General features: G+C 47.5%; 1 protein-coding gene across 1 annotated transcript in view; it reads right to left on the bottom strand.

Moving 5' to 3' along the window:
• Positions 1-19,132, bottom strand: part of LIMS1 (LIM zinc finger domain containing 1) — an 82,778-nt gene extending 63,646 nt beyond the window's left edge. Inside the window, exon 1 of the mRNA XM_070379502.1 lies at positions 18,975-19,132. Within this exon, the coding sequence (XP_070235603.1) occupies positions 18,975-19,006 (32 nt within the window). The 5' untranslated portion in view covers positions 19,007-19,132. The remainder of the gene's footprint in view (positions 1-18,974) is intronic.
• Between the last annotated feature and the right edge of the window lie 345 nt (positions 19,133-19,477).

The raw sequence follows: 19,477 nt of genomic DNA, 5'->3' as shown, positions 1-19,477 counted from the left end.
GAGGCCAAATCTTCAGCAGCAAGAGGAATAGCTCTGTGCCCCTGCCTCACCCCTGCAGGTGAGGGCCGCAGGGCAGTCTGTCGTCCAGTTACTCAGGGTCTGTGCCTGCCCAGTTGTTCGCCTCCAGGATGGTCACATCCCCCGAGACACTGCTGTGAGAAGCGCCAGGCCTGGGAGAAGAGGGATGGAGCCTATTCGAGTCAGTGGCTCTGTCTTTCTCTGGGGAACTCAGGGCCTCGTTACTTTGCCACTAAAAAGATTTCCTCCCCCACACCAGCCTGCCAGCACTTCTGGCTTCCGGAAACCCTGGGTTCTGGAAAGTGGATCTCTTTGGGGCCAGAGAGGATATTGTATTCCTGTCACATCTTGAGACTTACTTTTCTCCACACAAACAATATAAACAGCCATTGAACCCTATCTACCTTGAGGAAACAAGCTCTCCATAATTGTTGCAAGCATGTCTCACTGGCCAAGACGAATGTATACCTCTCTCCATGTGTGCCAAACATGTGCCAAAACTAAAAAACACATGAGCTCCTCTTTTTTCCCCAAATAACTATCCCCTCCCTTGTCACTCTCTCTCCCCTACCCTTAAAACCGGCATGATGGGAAAGGAATTTCTTCCACAAATAATGTTGGGAAAGTGGATTTCCATATGCAAAAGGAGGAAGTTGGGCCCTTATCTTGAACTACTTAAAAATATTAACCCCAAATGAATTAAAGACCTAAAATTAAAAACACAAAACTCTATAAAAGACTCCTAGAAGAAAACACAGGGGAAAGCGGGATGACATTGGATTGGACAAGGACTCCTTGAATATGACACCAAAAGTGCAGGCAACAAAACAAAAATGGACAAATTTGACTACATCAAACTTAAAAATTCTGTGCATCAAAAAAGTCAACCAACAATCAACAGGGTAAAAAGTCAACCTATGGAATGGGAAAATATATTTGCATATCATATATGTGATCAGGAGTTAATATTCAGAAACAAAAAAAAATTCACATAATCCAACTAAGAACTAGGCAAAGGACTTAAAACAGACATTTCTCAAAAAAAAAAAATATATATATATATATATATACACACACACACACACACACACACATATATATATACAAATGGTCAACAGAGACATGAAAAGATGTTTCCCATCACTAATCATCAGGGAATGTAAATCAGAACCACAATGAGATACCCCCCTCACAGCCACTAAGACGTCTATTACAAAACAAAACAAAATGAAACAAAACAGAAAATAACAAGTGCTGGCGGGGATATAGAGAATCTGGCAGCTTTGTGCATTGTTGCTGGGGTTGTAAAATGTGCAACAGCTATGGAAAAAGGAATGCGAGTTCCTCAGAAAGTTATAAGCAGAACTACCAAATGAGCAGCAATTACACTTCTAGGTGTGTATCCAGGAGAACTGAAAGCAGGGTCTCAAAGGGATATTTGAACAGACACATTCACAGTAGCATCATGCACAAGAGCCAAGAGGTAAAAGCAACACAAACATCTATTGACAGATGACAGATGAACTGTCACTGAAGCCCTCAGGGAGCACCACCCACACAACCTTAAAAAGGAAAGTCTGACACATGCCTCAACATGTATGCACGCTGATTTTGTGCTCAGTGAGACAAGTCCATCACCAAGGGACAAATACGGCGTGATTTCCCTTATGTTACATACCTAGTGTAGGGAGGCCTACAGACAGAGAAAGCAGAACCCTGGCTGCCAGGGCCTGGTGGGAAGATACACAGATTCCCTGCGGGAAGATGAAGATGTTCTGGAGGTCTGATTCACAACAATGTAAATACTCCTAACACTGCTGAATCACACACTAAAAATGGCCATGATGGTAAATTCTATGTGCTTCTAGTCATAACATTTAAGAGAAACACCATGACATACTTGGCAGAGAAGGAATTAGAGCCCTGTCAGCTCAGCCCCTCGCCGGGTGCCCAGGTTAAACTGCAGTCCAGGTGCAGACTCCCCATCTCTACAAACGAGGGAGTAAATAACACATGTCCTAAGCCGCTGGTCTGAAGCTTACCGGAGAACTGCCAACACAGAAGACCTGCACAGCTGGATGGTGGTCCCACCCGCAGGGGCTGCATCTGTGTATCACATCATCAGAGCTGCCCCCGTCCTCATGAAGGAGAGGCTCCCTGAGCCGAGTCCTTTCCACTCCGGGCGACCTGCCAGGAGTCCTCATGGGAAGGGCTGTGATCCCCACTCTGCTTGGGAGGAACCTGGCTGGAGCAGGGTTGTCGCTGTTCAGTTGCTAAGTCTTGTCTGACTCTGAAACCACGAACTGCCCCAGGCCAGGTTTCCCTGTCCTTCACCATCTCCCGGAGGTTGTATTCCCCTTGCCAGTGAAAACCTACGTGATGTCCATTCCAGTATGAGAGCCCCTAAAACCCTGTGACCTCCTGTCCTTCACAGACAGGAGCCAGGGCTAGTGGTGAGAAAACAAAACTGAGGATATGGAAACAGAAGGGGCATAATATAGAAACAGGACACGGGACAGTCTCCCAAAGGTCAGTTACATAATCAGACAGGCTAAGAAAGACAATTTTTACATTTACAATCTACGCTTCCCAAACTAGTTTAAAAGGCTATCTAATCTCAGGCCTTTCTTTTTAAATATATATTTACTTGGCTGGTCCAGATCTTAACTGTGGCACGTGGGATCTAGCTCCCTGACCAGGAATTGAACCCAGGCCCCCTGCATTGGTAGCTTAGAATCTCAGCCACTGTACCACCACGGAAGTTCCCTCAGGCTTTTCTTCAAACGAGGTCACTGTTGTTTACTTGCTAAGTCGAGTCTAACTCTTGGCAACTTATAGACTTTGCCCACCAGGCTCCTCAGTCCATGGGATTTCCCAGGAAGAATACTAGAATGGGTTGCCATTTCCTTTTCTAGGGGATCTTCAAGGATTGAACCTTCATCTCCTGCATTGGCAGGCAGGTTCTTTACCACTGAGCAACCAGGGAAGCCCCTCAAACACCGTCAGTTCAATTCAGTTCAGTCGCTCAGTTGTATCCAACTCTTTGCGACCCCATGAATCGCAGCACGCCAGGCCTCCCTGTCCATCACCAACTCCCGGAGTTCACTCAGACTCACGTCCATCGAGTCAGTGATGCCATCTAGCCATCTCATCCTCTGTCGTCCCTTTTTCCTCCTGCCCCCAATCCCTCCCAGCATCAGAGTCTTTTCCAATGAGTCAACTCTTTGCATGAGGTAGCCAAAGTACTGGAGTTTCAGCTTTAGAATCATTCCTTCCAAAGAAATCCCAGGGCTGATCTCTTTCATAATGGACTGGTTGGATCTCCTTGCAGTCCAAGGGACTCTCAAGAGTCTTCTCCAACACCACACTTCAAAAGCATCAATTCTTCGGCGCTCAGTCTTCTTCACAGTCCAACTCTCACATCCATATATAACCACAGGAAAAACCATAGCCTTGACTAGACGGACCTTTGTTGGCAAAGTAACGTCTCTGCTTTTGAATATGCTATCTAGGTTGGTCATAACTTTCCTTCCAAGGAGTAAGCGTCTTTTAATTTCATGGCTGCAGTCACCATCTGCAGTGATTTTGGAGCCCCCAAAAATAAAGTCTGTCACTGTTTCCACTGTTTCCCCATCTATTTCCCATGAAGTGGTGGGACCGGATGCCATGATCTTCGTTTTCTGAATGTTGAGCTTTAAGCCAACTTTTTCACTCTCCACTTTCACTTTCATCAAGAGGCTTTTTAGTTCCTCTTCACCTTCTGCCATAAGGGTGGTGTCATCTGCGTATCTGAGGTTATTGATATTTCTCCCGGCAATCATGATTCCAGCTTGCGTTTCTTCCAGTCCAGCTTTTCTCATGATGTACTCTGCACATAAGTTAAATAAGCAGGGTGACAATATACAGCCTTGACGTACTCCTTTTCATATTTGGAACCAGTCTGTTGTTCCATGTCCAGTTTTAACTGTTGCTTCCTGACCTGCATACAGATTTTTCAAGAGGCAGGTCAGGTGGTCTGGTATTCCCATCTCTTTCAGAATTTTCCAGTTTATTGTGATCCATACAGTCAAAGGCTTTGGCATAGTCAATAAAGCAGAAATAGATGTTTTTCTGGAACTCTCTTGCTTTTTCCATGATCCAGCAGATGTTGGCAATTTGATCTCTGGTTCCTCTGCCTTTTCTAAAACCAGCTTGAACATCTGCAAGTTCATGGTTCACATATTGCTGAAGCCTGGCTTGGAGAATTTTGAGCATTACTTTACTCGCGTGTGAGGTGAATGCAATTGTGCGGTAGTTTGAGCATTCTTTGGCATTGCCTTTCTTTGGGATTGGAATGAAAAATGACCTTTTCCAGTCCTGTGGCCACTGCTGAGTTTTCCAAATTTGCTGGCATATTGAGTGCAGCACTTTTACAGCATCATCTTTCAGGATTTGAAATGGCTCAACTGGAATTCCATCACCTCCACTAGCTTTGTTCATAGTGATGCTTTCTAAGGCCCACTTGACTTCACATTTCAGGATGTCTGGCTCTAGTTCAGTGATCACACAGTCAGGCCCTCCTAAACACTCATTTTCATACTTAGCTGTCTTTCAAAGCAGTTTTAACTCTAACACAACATATATCTTGGGCTTCCCTCATAGCTCAGTTGGTAAAGAATCCACCTGAAATGCAGGAGACCCCAGTTCGATTCCTGGGTCGGGAAGATCCGCTGGAGAAGGGATAGGCTACCCACTCCAATATTCTTGGGCTTCCCTTGTGGCTCAGCTGGTAAAGAATCTGCCCACAATGCAGGAGACATGGGTCGGATCCCTGGGTTGGGAAGATCTCCTGGAGAAGGGAAAGGCTACCTACCCACTCCAGCATTCTGGCCTGGAGAATTCCATGGACTGTATAGTCCATGGGGTCGCAAAGAGTCGGACACAACTGACTGACTTTCACTTTCTTTCAACGTATTTCTTACTTCTTTCTTCAACTAAGATAGAAAAGAGTCAATCAACGCCCTCTATGATGCTAAAAGATGAAGTCATATGCCAACTGCACTGAATCTGAGACCTTTGCCCCCATCATGCATTAGAGCATCCATTGACCATCACCTGCCAGAGACTCATCACCTAATGTGACAACATCACTAAGCATCTTCCATGCCTGCAATGTAGATGGGGTCCCCCAGGAGCCCAGGGCACAGCCTGAGCTGAAAGTGAAACCATGCCCCTCAGACTGGGGCTCAAACATACTTAGCTGGGAGTCCAGCCCAACCTAAACCCTGACTGGGGCTTGAATCTGTGGTCTTTTAACTGGGATCACACACCTCATTTTGACACTTAATGAAGCTCAGGTTCTAGATGTCTCCTCGCAGAGAGAATTCAGTGAGAGACAAAGTCTAGGTAAGAAAAGGATTCATTTAGAAACACACTCCACAGATAGAGTGCAGAAGGTGAGAGTGGCCCCAAAATGTGGTGTGGTTAGTTTTCATGGGCTGGGTAGTTTCATAGGCTAATGATCGGGAGGATTATTTCAACTATTTTGGGGAAGGGTTGGGGATTTCCAGGGGTTGGACCACTGCCCCCTTTTGGTCTTTGAAGGTCGTCCTGAGAACTATCATGGTGCCTGGGTGTGTCATTTAGCTTGTTCAGGTGTTACAATGAGCGTACACTGAGGCTCAAGGTCTAGTGGAAGTCAACTCGTCTGCCATCTTGGACCCTCTGGGTTCTAATCAGTTTATGTTACCTCCTCAGGCTATGTCATTCTTTGACAGGTTGCACCCTGCCCCCTCCCCATTTTAGGAGGAGGTCAGAGGTCAATCCAGTCACAAGCACCCCTGAGTAGAGACAGATGGGACTGAAGAGCTCAGGGCTCCAGCCCAGCACAGGCCTTCAGAAGCTCTGGCTTCTCCTTGGAGGCCACGTGGACCTCTGTCCATCCCTTCTCGTGACCCCAGGGGTCAGGCCCGTCAGGACAAGAGCTGGGCCATTGGCAGCGCTGTCACCCACGCCTCCTCCTGGGAAGGAGGTCAGGGAGAGGAGGTAACAGCCATTGACGGGACGGATGGGAAAGGCTTCACCAAGGAGGCCACATCTGAGAAAGACTCTAGGGGTGGTGGAGTGGGCCCTGTGGTCACCTTGGACCGAGTGACAGCTGGTGAGAGGTTCTGGGTTGGGGGCCTGGCTGGTGAGCTGGAGGAACTACAGGGACGCAAACATGGCCAGAGTGGCATGGACAGGGCTGGACACAGGGTGGGGGGGTGCCCTGTCGCTGTGAAGACCAGGGCTGTTCTTGGGTCAGGGGATACCCACAGAGGCCTCTGGGCTTGAGGACAGGGTGGGACTCTGGCTTTATGGAGACCAATCTAGCTGAGGTTTGAACAGCTGAGTGAGGTGGGGGCAGGGAGCTAGGAGGAAGGTGGTGGGTGGGGGTGGTCAGGAGACAGATTCCACAATCCAGACGCTGGTGACTGGACCTCATCATGACTTGGCATTTATTCACTGGGGGCAGAGGTAAGCCATGCCCAGGAAGGGCACTGAGGCATTGCCCACCCCACCTCTTCAAGGACCATCTGTTGTGAGCCTGAGGTGTGGCGGCAGGAGAGGTGGGGACCAGGCTCCATCTCTCTACTGGATCCCAAGCACCTGGAAGGGGCCCTGGTAGGAAGGTCTAGAGAACAAATGACCACTGAATAATGGCTCTCAAGGCTGATATAGTATCAAACCATTTATAAATGTTTGCCTGTTTGTGTCATTGCTGATCAACTCATAGTTACAACCTAAAAGCTGAGAGTTACATTTTATTCTGTGGGAAGTTTTAGGACTTCAAGCCAAGGGGACAGCATCTCAAGTGACCCTGAGAGAACTGCTCTGAGGAGGTGAGAGGAGGAGCCAGCTTATATAGAAGTTTTTGCAACAAAGGGAAGGTAGTCTGAACATCAGAAGATGATTGTTAATTAAAGAAAAACAGATGTCCCAAGTTAAAGAATTCAGCAATTTTCTGTGTATGGGAAGATGCAAGAGTCTGGGTTCAATGAAATCATTCCTTTGACATTACCTCCGCTCTCTGGGGCCAGTATCCTGTGTCTTCCTCTCTCTTTTTTTCAAAGTCTTTATTGAATTTGTTACAATATTGTGCCTGTTTTATGTTTATGTTTTGGTTTTTTGGCTGCTAGGCATGTGGGATCATGGCTCCCCGACCAGAGATGGAACCCACCCCCATCCTTCCCCTCCCCTCTTGGAAGGTGAAGTCCTAACCACTGGGCAGCCAGGGAAGTCCCTATCCTTTGTGTTCATGTCCTGAGCGTCCTCAGGGCTCACCATGGAGAGTGGCTGCAGTCTGATGGCTGATGGATGGCAGGTATTCCTTCCTTCCTGAGTTCCCTCAGGGCTCACCAGCTCACCATCCGTGATGGTTGCCATCACTGATGACTGTGACATCCTTGTTTACTGATATGGCAGGAGACATTCCATTTCTCACCAAGGTACACACATGCGCACTCATGCACACACGTGCACACACACACACATGTACACACACATGCAGATATACATATGCACAATGTACACATGTGCATGCACACACGTACACACACATGCACACACAGCTCACAAGCACGTGCAGAAGGGGATTCCAGATCCTGCAGCAAGCGCTTCACAGAATGAGCTCCACTCCACAGACGCAGTACTTGAGGGTGGAGGGTGACAGGCTAGGTTAAAAACAAAGTGATTTTAAATGTCGAGTGGAATTCCTCCTCAGAGGTTAGCACCACCACACCCTCTCACAATCTGGAGGTCAAGTCTAACTGAATACAAACCAACACTCTGCTGCAAAATGAGAATAATGGTTGGGAAGTTATTAATAGTCAATCATAAGATGAAAAGTTTTATTTTCTTACTTCCTGTGGAACAGAAGCTAATACTGATCACAGCCAATTACAATCAACTCATATTTACAGACTGAGAAATCGGAAGGAGCTTCTTTGACTGTGTGCATGAGCCCCCGGGGACCACACACTGGGTATCTCAGACACTTGGAAGCTGCCAGGGGCACTTAGAAACTCTCAGGACCAATGTCCACATTGTCCAGGAGGGCGTCCATCATGGCCACGAAGGCGGGATCACTACAGGGTCTCCACCTACACAGACTCTGAGCTGAGGCCGGTCTGGGTGTGGAGGCCAAACCACACAGGATAGCTTCCATAGGAGACTGAGCTCAGCCTCCCCAAGGGCGGGACCCAAGCACTGCGTCAGGCACCCTGGCAGGGCGGCTGCCATCTCATTTTCCTACCGTTAAATGTGTTCCTAACAGTCTCCTTACAGCTGATGTCAAAGGGTGTTCGCTTCAGTTACCTGCTATAGACTAAGCCCGTTTGTTACATTTAAAAAAAAAAAAAAGAGAGAGAGAGAGAGAAATGCCAGAACAATAGAGGCGGTGAGGACCATGAAAACCCAGTGGGCTCTGCTGGGCTGTCAGCAGGGAGCCCACAGTCCCAGGACAGGAAGGGCAATCACTGCATCTGGATTACCTGCCCTGCTGGTAGGGGTCAGGAATGCTGCAGTGAGATGTCCTCCTGAGGTGTCTAATGGCCTGAGGTTACTCCTCTTTGCTGGGAAGTATTAACAGAACCAGTAAGATCTTGTATTTTACATCTCAATTTCATTAAACATTCAGCCCTTTGTTCTGTATGAGTCATTAAGAAATCGTGTTTACTGACAGAAATAAACCAGTTCTTTTTCAAACACACACAAAGTTGGGGCCCTGGACACTGGCAATCTCTTGAAGCATTTTACATTTCAAACTTGGAAACTTTAACTTACAGAAACTACCTACTCTCTGATTTTGATGAAAGAGGATAATATATATGAAACTGACAGGGTTCATTTGTATAATCCAGGTGGATAGTGTCAGAATTGAATTAAACAGCAGGGCAAACTGTAGTACAAATAAGGCTGCGTTTCGCGTCACATTCTCTTCTCATTTAGAATTACTTTCTTGGGTTTGATTTACAGAAGGAGAAATTCTCAATTACAAGTTATAAATCATTTCAGACTTGATACATACTGCCAAATTGTTTTCCTAACAAATTTTACCCATATATCTTCACACCTGTGATATAAGGTAACTATGTTACTAACTTTATCAGTGATACAAGGTACCCAGGTTTTTAACAAGATCTGCTAATACTGTAAAACTGATAGTATCTATTTTAATATGCATCTTTGATGAATCACTAATCACGCTGCAACACGTTTTGTACTTTTGTACATTAATTTTATTTCCCGGTTTCTATTTTGTTACATTTTCTCCGTCCATGTTCTTTCCCCTACACACATACTAGGTGCGCATATTCTGATCAATTCATAATACTAATGCTTTCTATCTTGTTTTGTTGCAAATGTTTTTCCCCATCTGTTTTTTGTTTTTAATTTTCAGAAATTTATTCTCCTTCCAATAAACCTTTCCTTTTGGTTCTTAAAACTTCTGAATTTAAAAAGTACTTCTCATTCTAGGAATCTGAGAAACATTTATATTACATTTTCATGTTTATCTGGCTGGATTTTATATGTAGCTATTAAATATTATCCATCTGAAATTTCTGCTGATGTAAAATGAGACTCTAAGGCAATAAACTGGCTTTTCCCCGTAACTGCTAACAAAGGATCTCACCGTTTTATGGCACTTTAAGGAATGTCTCCTCTTTTCCCCTGAAAACCCGGTTACCCCAGACTCTGTGATGACCGTGATGGGTATAGACCGACAACATGGCTCCCCCACCCCCACTTTCCTCCCTTCAGGAAGCAGCTCTCTGCTGTCCTTGCCCCTTTATTCCTCCAAAGAAAGAAACATCGAGACAATTCTACCAATTTCACCAAAAGACTCCACCTGGAATTCTGATTAACAGTACTGAAATTAAATATTAATATGGAAACTGAAGAAGTTCACAGGAAAAACTGTTAACGTTTCACCTGGAAATTTTCACCCCTACTCCTGGAAGCCTCACTGGTGCAGAGTGGCACCTCCTCAGGTCGGAGAACTGTTCCTGTGCTAACCCCAGGAAGAGAGGGAATACTGAAACACCGCACGGAGTTACTGAAATCACATGGAGTTAAAATAAGCCTTCAAATTGATCTTAACACCGACTGAAGCCATCTTTATTAGTATTTATTCAGGAGTGACTTTATGGCAACATTTAAAGAGCTCTGTTTCACTAAGCCAAAAAGAATACATGCCAAATAAAACATGACACCATCATTTATTCATTTGACAAGTACTTCCTGAGAGCTTCCTGCGAGCTCCGCACTGTCCATGGCGTGGCATACCAGGACTCCACAGCACCGGCAGCCTTTGTGGACAGTGCTGCATTGTTCGAATGTAAGCTCTTTATCAAAATGCATCTAACAGACCCAACCTCAGATTTTGACTTTCATCCCTCCATTTGTTCAGCTAATCTCCAGGAATGCTTCCTCCTGGGAAACTCAATTAGCCTGACAGTGCAGAAGAAAGCTTGACTGCTAAAAAGTTCCCAAGCCTCGTGTCCCTGGAGCTCCATCACCCACTTAATCTGCATCTGCCGAAGCCCCACATTCCAGAAACTGTCACCACAACTTCCTTCATAGAAAGTGTCTCAATGACTGAACACATCATTAGAAAGAGATGCGGGTGTGTGTTTATTTTAAAAGTCAAAAGGGCTCAAGATGGGAAAACGCTTCTTTTTAAGTCTGGTCTCACGGTCTCCAGATGACCTCTGTGGGAAAACTGAGACCTCTGAAATTTTGAGGAATAGCTGGAACTTTTTTTTTGTCACATTCAATGGACAGCTATGTAACACAGTTAAAGCATCACTTTCCACATTTCACTGCTGTCCTTTGTTGTCACCAGTAAACTGGGAGAGGGGAAATCACCTGAGCAGTGCTGGGAGGCCCAGGTCTGAAGCAGAGAAGAAGTCTCATAGCCTGTGTACAAGTACCCATGCTATACACTCTGTTAACAGCATCCAGAAACTGCCTCCAGCAGACATCTGCAGATGCCTTGAGCTCTGGGCAGATCTGGCAAATACCCAAAGACAAAAAGTGCTTTCATTTCCTGGTGTGAGTAGGCCAGAATTGGAAGAAAAAAAAAAGGACATTAAGTCCAGAACCAGCATTAAATTATTTCAGACACTAGCCTCGCACCCAGTTTAAAGTTACATCACTGCAATTCTGGTCTGGCCTATGAGACAGATAACCTAGTGTCCTATACACATATATTTTCTAAAGTTTTTATATTTTTTCCATCATTATCCTCAAACATGTAAGTATAGTCAGTTGCCCGAAATGGGCTAAGTGCTAACAGAATCTTCCAGATTCTAGTCAGAGCCAAAGCCTTCTCAGACTCATTTTTGAAAACAGAGAACCAGTCTCAGCTATGTTTACAAAGAATCCATGGCTGTTACAAAAACATCACCGCCCACACTTGGAAAACAGAGTCTGCTGGTGTGCTGGGTGAGTTACCCCAGCTCAATATTCTAATGAAGACCGCACTCCATTCCCTCACACATGTTCCACTGTGACAAGCCCACGCTGCACGCCAAAGAGACAGCAATTCTGGCCGCAGAGCGTCAGCACCCGAGGGAAGTGGTGTATTCCGGTGTGGGCTCCAACTAAACGGTGATGTTCCAGACACCACTTTCCCACACGCTCTCTCAATGAGAAAATTAGAAAGTAGTGAGTGAATATTTACTTTGTTCTAAAATTTCCTATTAGAATATCAGACAGAGGCATTCAACTCAAGCCTGAGGAATCGGGCTCAGTTTTTAACCTAAATTCAAACATCCGAAGAATAAACGCAATCTGGAAGGAAACTGTAAATCAGAGGCCCGAGGTCCCTTCTGTAATCCCATGCTTATTAGCAGGCTCATCTTCATCTATTTCTGCATCTGCCTCCAGGAGCCCAAGGCTGAGAACTGCTTTCCACGAGGGCGTCGAGGCATGGGTTGGGGTGGGGGGTCCTGTGGCACCGATCTCTCACCATCGTGTTCCAAAGATGTGAGGAAGATCCACGGCGTCATCACGTCCTGCCCCGCTGTCCTCCAAGGGTGACGCGAGAACCCTGGCACCTCCCCCTGAGGGTCATCACCTGGACCTGGCCTGGCTGGGCTCAGGGTTCACGGTGGGCCTGGTCCCCATCGAGTCACTGTGGAACAGGGGAGCGGGGCTCACGTGTGACATGGACAATGTGCTTCTCCAAACTCAGGTCTCCCATCTAGCAGGAGGCAAAGGGGTCAGGTGCTCAAGATGAAACATACACCCCAAGTTCAAGTGAAGAAGGTGACCTGACACATCCTCCAGCTGGGCCTCGAGTGTGAGATCTACAATCTCTAGGTTCAGAAGGAAGGACCATCTGGCAGTGAGACAATGCAGTCCCTCATGACCACCACACTTGGGGTGCGACTACCTACCACATGAAGAGGACACCCTGACAGCCAAGAGAAGCAGGAGCCTCGGCCTCATCTGAACAGGAGGGGATGCAGGAAGGGGACGAGGCTGGGCATCAACCTCGGCTCATCTCACCCCAACCCTGTGATGTCTCCTATCCTGTTTCCATCTGTAAAGTGGGCATAAAAGCCCTGCCTCGAAGTGCAGCCATGTAAGATTTGTGAAATAGATGTTTAACACCTTAAAGTACTTGTGTAACCACCGGTTATTAATAAAAGGTGGTTATTAGTAAGAAAGTTTACAAAAAGGCGGCCCAGTCATGAGAAGAAATAATTTAACAGGGATGGCTGAGCATCTCTGAATTTCTCTCCAGAGGTCCCTAGATGCCAGGTCTCTGCCACCAGGACGTCACACTGCAGAGTTCAGCTAAGTCACGTGTGCAGGCCAGCTCCTCTCACCCCAAGTCTTATGACTTTATTGAAAGCTTGTCACAGGCATCCAGCAGAGCCGGCTGTGGACTCGTCAATTCACTGACGACTGAAGAAAAGGAGAAATGAAGCCCATCTAAATCCAATTCATTCTTCCTTGGACATCTAACAAACCCGATGAAGATGTTCCTTTACTTCTAGAGACTATGATTTGGCAGAAAAGATTAGATACAGACACAAGTAATTATGGGGCTTCCCAGGTGGCACCAGTGGTAAAGAGCCTGTCTGCTGATGCAGAAGACATAGGAGACACCGGTTCAGTCCCTGAGGCAGGAAGATCCCCTGGAGGAGGGCAGGGCAACCCACTCCAGTATTCTTGCTTGAAGAATCCCATGGACGGAGGAGCCTGGTGGGTGACTGTCCATAGGGTCACAAAGAGTTGGACATGACTCAAGTGACTGAGCATGCACACACAAGTAACTACAACATAAAACACGAGATGGTAGTCACCCGAAGGAGGTCAAAGTGTTCTAAGAGGAAGGACATGAGCTCTGAGCCCTAAGACTCCAGCACAACCTCAATCCATGTTTCAGGAACTCAGCATCCAAGGGCCAAGCAGCCACTCTGCTCCAATGGCCGAGAAGACAATGAGAGGAAGGTTTTCCAGCCGTGTGAGCAGAGGCCCTGAGGTTGGGGGTGTGCAGAGTGCCTTCAGAGAAAGGGGCTGAGGGGGCCAACGACCAGCCAGAAGGTGACAAACAGCCTGAGTGCCAGGCGCGGGAGTCCGGACCTTATCTGACAGGCAGTCAGGAGTCTTCCTAACATTCTGAAAAGAGAGGTGACATGCCCAACGTGGTGCTCCAGGAAAACGTGGAACTGACATGAAGGACAACACACTGAAAGATTCTCGAGACCTGGGGCCACGTCCCATCCCCCTAGAATCTCTGTGGCCGCACCCACCCGGCACCTAAGAGCCCACTGCTGAGTCCTCCGTATTGAGGAGGACAAGGACCCGCTAGTGGCCCAGACACCACCGTGTCCACGTGCCCACACGCCCGCCGCCCACACTCCCCAGGCGGGCCTATGCGGACAGCAACACGCCCGGCCTCAGGAGCAAAAACAAGCACATGAAACACAGCATAAGCACTACCACCCTTCCCCAAGAGAAGCAACCTACAATCTGTCTAAGCAGCTGCTCAGACTCGTCCCCAAACGGATGTGCTAGAAGAGGAGCCCCCCAGCAGGAGGGACTGTCGGGCTGGCCCTGTGAGCACAGCGTGTGGGGTGGGGGGAGACCCTGGCCTCTGGGAGGAAGTACCATGATCACTGGCACATGGGCCTCGGAACAGCAAGTCCCCAAGGACACACTTCACAAACGGAATCGACTTGAAAGAGACTGACATCCGGAACTCTGTGACACAACAGCTCTGTGGTGACACAGAATAATCATCCAGAAATATCCAGAGTTATCCTGTTAATGTGGCTCGGATACATCAAAATCTCACCTGGGTGGGGTGTCCCAGATCCACGACCGCAGGTACAGCTGGGAAATTTGAGTGAGACCCAGGGACTGCATGGCCATTGACACTGCGACTCGGATCACGTACCACAGCTTTGCAAAATGCTATCGATGGGGAAACTGGGTAAAGAATACACTGGACCTGTGTATATCATTTCTTGTACCTGCGTAGGACCTTACCTGACCTCAGGCAAGTTACTTCAGTCCGGTGTGTCCCACCCCAAGCTCCCCTAAGGGCATTCATGCTTGCCCCCCCACCCTCTGCTTCCTCCCACAGGACACACTATGCACAGCCCGCCGTGTCTGCAGCCTCCCAACCTGCACGTCAAAAGTCACTGTGGACTCGCCAAGGCAAATAAGCTCCGACATGAAAAAGATGCAGGAAAATGAACCCCCTTCCATGAGCTCCTGTGTGGAAACACCTGACAAAACAAGAGAGGAGGGGACATCTCATGAGGCTTAAGGCTGCTGGAGGGTCCATGGATGTGGCAATGGGCACCCCAGCTCGTGTTTCTCAAATAACTTAAAGCTTTAGGAAAACAACCTGGCCACAGGCCAGTGTGTAATGTAGAGGACATTCCTGTGGGTGGGAAACCACAGCTTAGAGCACAATTAGGAGAAATGTAAAATCGACAAATGGTTTGAGATGCTTCTCCTTCTATTTAAGTGCAGCCCTACCTGAGAACACGACCTACACTGAGGTTTACTTAAACGATCGTCTGAGGAACAGACACAGGATTACTGAACACAGAGGCTTCTGGGGGAAAGCTCGGAGCTTCCATCATCAGCCTGGATCCGCCTCCCCCAACCTGTAGCCCCTGGGGCCTCAGGAGGGCAGGAAGATACTCCCCACTTTGGGGAGGAAAGGGAAAGCCACCCACGTTCAGCAGGAGAAAGATCGTCCAGGAACTAGTTCAAGGCCATCCCAAATGAAAGAGGGGTGATGACCGTGGTCCTCACATCCTAAGCCTGCAGGGCACACGACATCCTGACAGAGCCATCTTCCCTACTGCCAACTTCTCACTAGTTAAACTAAGAGCATGGTTTCCTCACACACAAACAGGCACAGGGCAGTGAAGATCTAGAAGAAACCCCACCAGGGCATCACCCCTTCATGATACGCTGGCATTGTGCCCCAGAAAAATCCTTCAAGGCAAAAGCTGCTTTTCCCATAGCGGTTCTTCAAGTCCCACTAAAACTCCTCCCAAACAGAAAGCACTCACTACAACAAGCACTCGACACTCATTTCTAAGAGAATTCTTCGTAGATACTTCTTTTTAAATATTCCAAGAATCGCTACTTCCTTCCTGATTTCAGATGGTGTTAACAGTGGTTCTCAAAGGATGGTCTGGAAACCCTAGAAGGTTCCCAAGACCTTTTTAAGAAGCCTGGGGATCAAAACCGTTTTCATAATAATGCCAAGAAGCTCCCGCTTCCACCGCAGAGGTGTGATCCTTGGTTGGGGAACTAAGATCCTGTGTGCCACATGAAATCAGCCATAAATAAATGAATACATAAAAAATTAATAAAATAAAAAAACTGTTGTTCTTTAGTTGCTAAGTCATGTTCAACTCCTTTGGGACCTCCTGGACTGTAGTCCACCAAGCTCCTCTGTCCATGGCATTTCCCAGGTGAGAATACTGGAATGGGTTATCATTTCCTTCCCCAGGGGATCTTCATGGCTAAGAGATCAAACTCGTATCTCCTGCATTGCAGGAGGATTCTTTACTGCTGAGCCACCACGGAATGTCCCCCGCCACCGCCCACCCCCCTCCGCAATACAATTATCTCAATAAAAGTTTCAAATAAAAAACGTACACCCATTTTCAAAGCAGCACCATTCACAATAACCAAAAGGTGGAAACAACCCAAGTGTCCACTGGAGGATGAATGAATAACCAAATAAATAGTATAAACATACAATGGAATCTGGTATGTTTATACAAGATTGGAAACATAAAATCAATCTTAAAAAGAAAGGAAATTTTGACACACAATACAAAATGGATGAACACTGAGGATGATATGCTGTGTGAAATAAGCCAGTCACAAAAAGCAAAGACAGGATGATTCCATTTACACGAGGTCCTTGGAATTGTCAAAATCAGAGACAGAAAATACAACGAGGGTGATGAGGGGCTGGAGGGAGAGGGAAATGGTAAGTTGTTTAATGAGTATTTTCAGTTTTGCAAGAAAAAAGGGTTCTGGAGATAGATACTGGTGATGGTCACACAACACTACAAATGTATTTGGTACTAAAAAAAAAAGGAAAAAGTAAGGGACTGCTAAAGGAAAATTTAGGATAGCAATGTGATGGGATCAGAATATAAGCAAAGCTCTTAAAAGGACCTGCTTAGGGACTTCCCTGGTGGTCCAGTGGTTAAAACTCTGCATTCTCAATGCAGGGACGCAGGGGTGCAGGTTCAATCCCTGATTGCAGAACTAAGATCCTACAGGCTATGTGGTGCAGCCAAAGAAAATAAAGGGAGATGGTTATACTCAAGTCATAATGTATCCATTGTATTGTCATTCTTCATACCTTACATATATGTTAAATTTTGTATTGAAGAAACACAAGCTGGAATCAAGATTGCTGGGAGAAATATCAATAACCTCAGATATGCAGATGACACCATCCTTATGGCAGAAGGTGAAGAGGAACTCAAAAGCCTCTTGATGAGTGAAAGAGGAGAGTGAAAAAGTTGGCTTAAAGCTCAACATTCAGAAAACGAAGATCATGGCATCTGGTCCCATCACTTCGTGGGAAATAGATGGGGAAACAGTGGAAACAGTGTCAGACTTTATTTTCTGGGCTCCAAAATCACTGCAGATGGTGACTGCAGCCATGAAATCCAAAAGACGCTTACTCCTTGGAAGGAAAGTTATGACCAACCTAGACAGCATATTCAAAAGCAGAGACATTACTTTGCCAACAAAGGTCCATCTAGTCAAGGCTATGGTTTTTCCTGTGGTCATGTATGGATGTGAGAGTTGGACTGTGAAGAAGGCTGAGTGCCAAGGAATTGATGCTTTTGAACTGTGGTGTTGGAGAAGACTCTTGAGAGTCCCTTGGACTGCAGGGAGATCCAACCAGTCCATTCTGAAGGAGATCAGCTCTGGGTGTTCGTTGGAAGGACTGATGCTAAAGCTGAAACTCCAGTCCTTTGGCCACCTCATGCGAAGAGTTGACTCATTGGAAAAGACTCTGATGCTGGGAGGGATTGGGGGCAGGAGGAGAAGGGGACGACAGAGGATGAGATGGCTGGATGGCATCACTGACTTGATGGACGTGAGTCTGGGTGAACTCCGGGAGTTGGTGATGGACAGGGAGGCCTGGCATGCTGCGATTCATGGGGTCGCAAAGAGTCGGACACGACTGAGTGACTGAACTGAACTGAACTGAATTTTCAATAAATTTTTCTAGAAACAAAAAATTGTCCTTAATGAAGCAGTACCAATTATTGATGTTATTAAATCTCGACCTCTGACCTTCTGTTCTGTTTCTTGTGATGAATGAAGCACTTGGGCCGCTCACCACAGTAAGACAATTGTCTGCAGGTCAAGCAAGAGGGTGACGCAGGGACCACTCAATCAGACGCTTTTTTTTCATGGTCTACCGTTTTTACCAGAAAGAATAACAAACTATGGTTTTTAGACTAGCATTTGGCAGACATTTCTTGAAACTAAACAAAGCGAGTCTGTTATTTGAAGAAAACAATTGACAAGAGTTTCCTACCAATAATAAAAATCAAGCTTCCAACTGAGAATGAGAATGTTGGGAAACTTTCCACTGCCTGGAGCTTGAGAGACAGTTTCAAACCTAAAGATCTAAGGAGGATGAGAAGTGATATTAACAAATGTTACTTAGTGACACTGTATAAAGAGATGTGTCAACATTTGGAAGGTCTGCCTAACTCAGTGAATCAACACTTCCTAAGGAAGAACATGCCTGTTAAAATCAGGAGCAAGCCCCTTTGAACCTCAGGGCCCGCGGAGAACTTCAGCGTCACCGCGAGTGAAAAGCTCCCGGTAAGACTGAGGACTCCACAGCGAATTCACGTTTAAGAAACGTTAAGTTACCCAGTTTTGGAGTAATAACAGAAAATACCGCAACTACGTGGAAAGCTCCCTCTTCCAACCGCATCTCTGCGTAGGAGAGGGTTTTCTTCGGATTTCAAGCAAAACGAGCCGCAGCCGACTGAAGGCAGAACAGGCAGGGAAGTGCACACATTTAGGAGATTTGCAAAATGTACAAGCACGGCTGTCGTCGCACTGAATTATTTGTTAGGAAAACGCTATTTTCATGAAGCATGCGTTATACACGTTGAGATCAGACTCATTTTACATTTAATGAATGAGTAAATATCCTTTAAGGTCTGTTCCATTTCTAACCCGGTAAATCTCTAGCCTTGAGCCGTCCCCGCCCTCACGGACGCCTCCTGCGACCCGAGCAGGGCTAGGAGCGCCGGGCCGGGTCGCGGTCCACTCGGGCCCCGGGCTCTGCAGGCCTGTCCGCCCGCGCCGCAGGGAGGGGCCGCCCCGGCGGCAGCACTGCCGACGTGGCTGTGGCTCCGGTTCTAGCCTCGAGCTCACCACCCGCGCAATCTTACCTGTTGGTCATTCCTGACGCCACGCCCAGCATCTCCGCAGCCCCGCGAACCAGCACCGCGTCCCCGCGCCGCTCTAGTCGCTGCCGCCGAGCCGTCGCCGCTCCTCCTCGCTGCGCGCCGGGGCAGGAAGGGGCGGGCCGGGGCCGCGAAGGCCACGCCCACCAAGAAGCGCCCCACCCCCGGAACCGCCCTCCCGGATGTCGGCCCCCGCCTCCACCTAGGCCCCGGCCGGTCCGCCCCGCTCCCGGAACTGGCGGACCTCCAGCCCGGCCCCCCGGAACCGCCCTTTCGAGTCTCGACCCCGCCTCCAGATAGGCCCCGCCCCGCGCACCGAGGCCCCGCCCTGCCGGTGGAGGACACTGGCCAGGGGACTAGGGGTCCCATGCAGCAAGCCGGTTCTGGATTCGGGGCCGGTTCACCCTCCCTCGTGCTCCGCCGTCCCCACACTCCAATCTGTGGGCCGCGGAGGTGGCCGGTGTCGGTGCTGAGAAGTCATCGCAACT

Source organism: Bos mutus, chromosome 11 (genome assembly GCF_027580195.1).
Source record: "Bos mutus isolate GX-2022 chromosome 11, NWIPB_WYAK_1.1, whole genome shotgun sequence".
NCBI classification, from domain to species: domain Eukaryota; kingdom Metazoa; phylum Chordata; class Mammalia; order Artiodactyla; family Bovidae; genus Bos; species Bos mutus.
The sequence above is the reverse complement of the archived record's forward strand: the minus strand, read 5'-3'. Positions and strand labels throughout refer to the sequence as shown.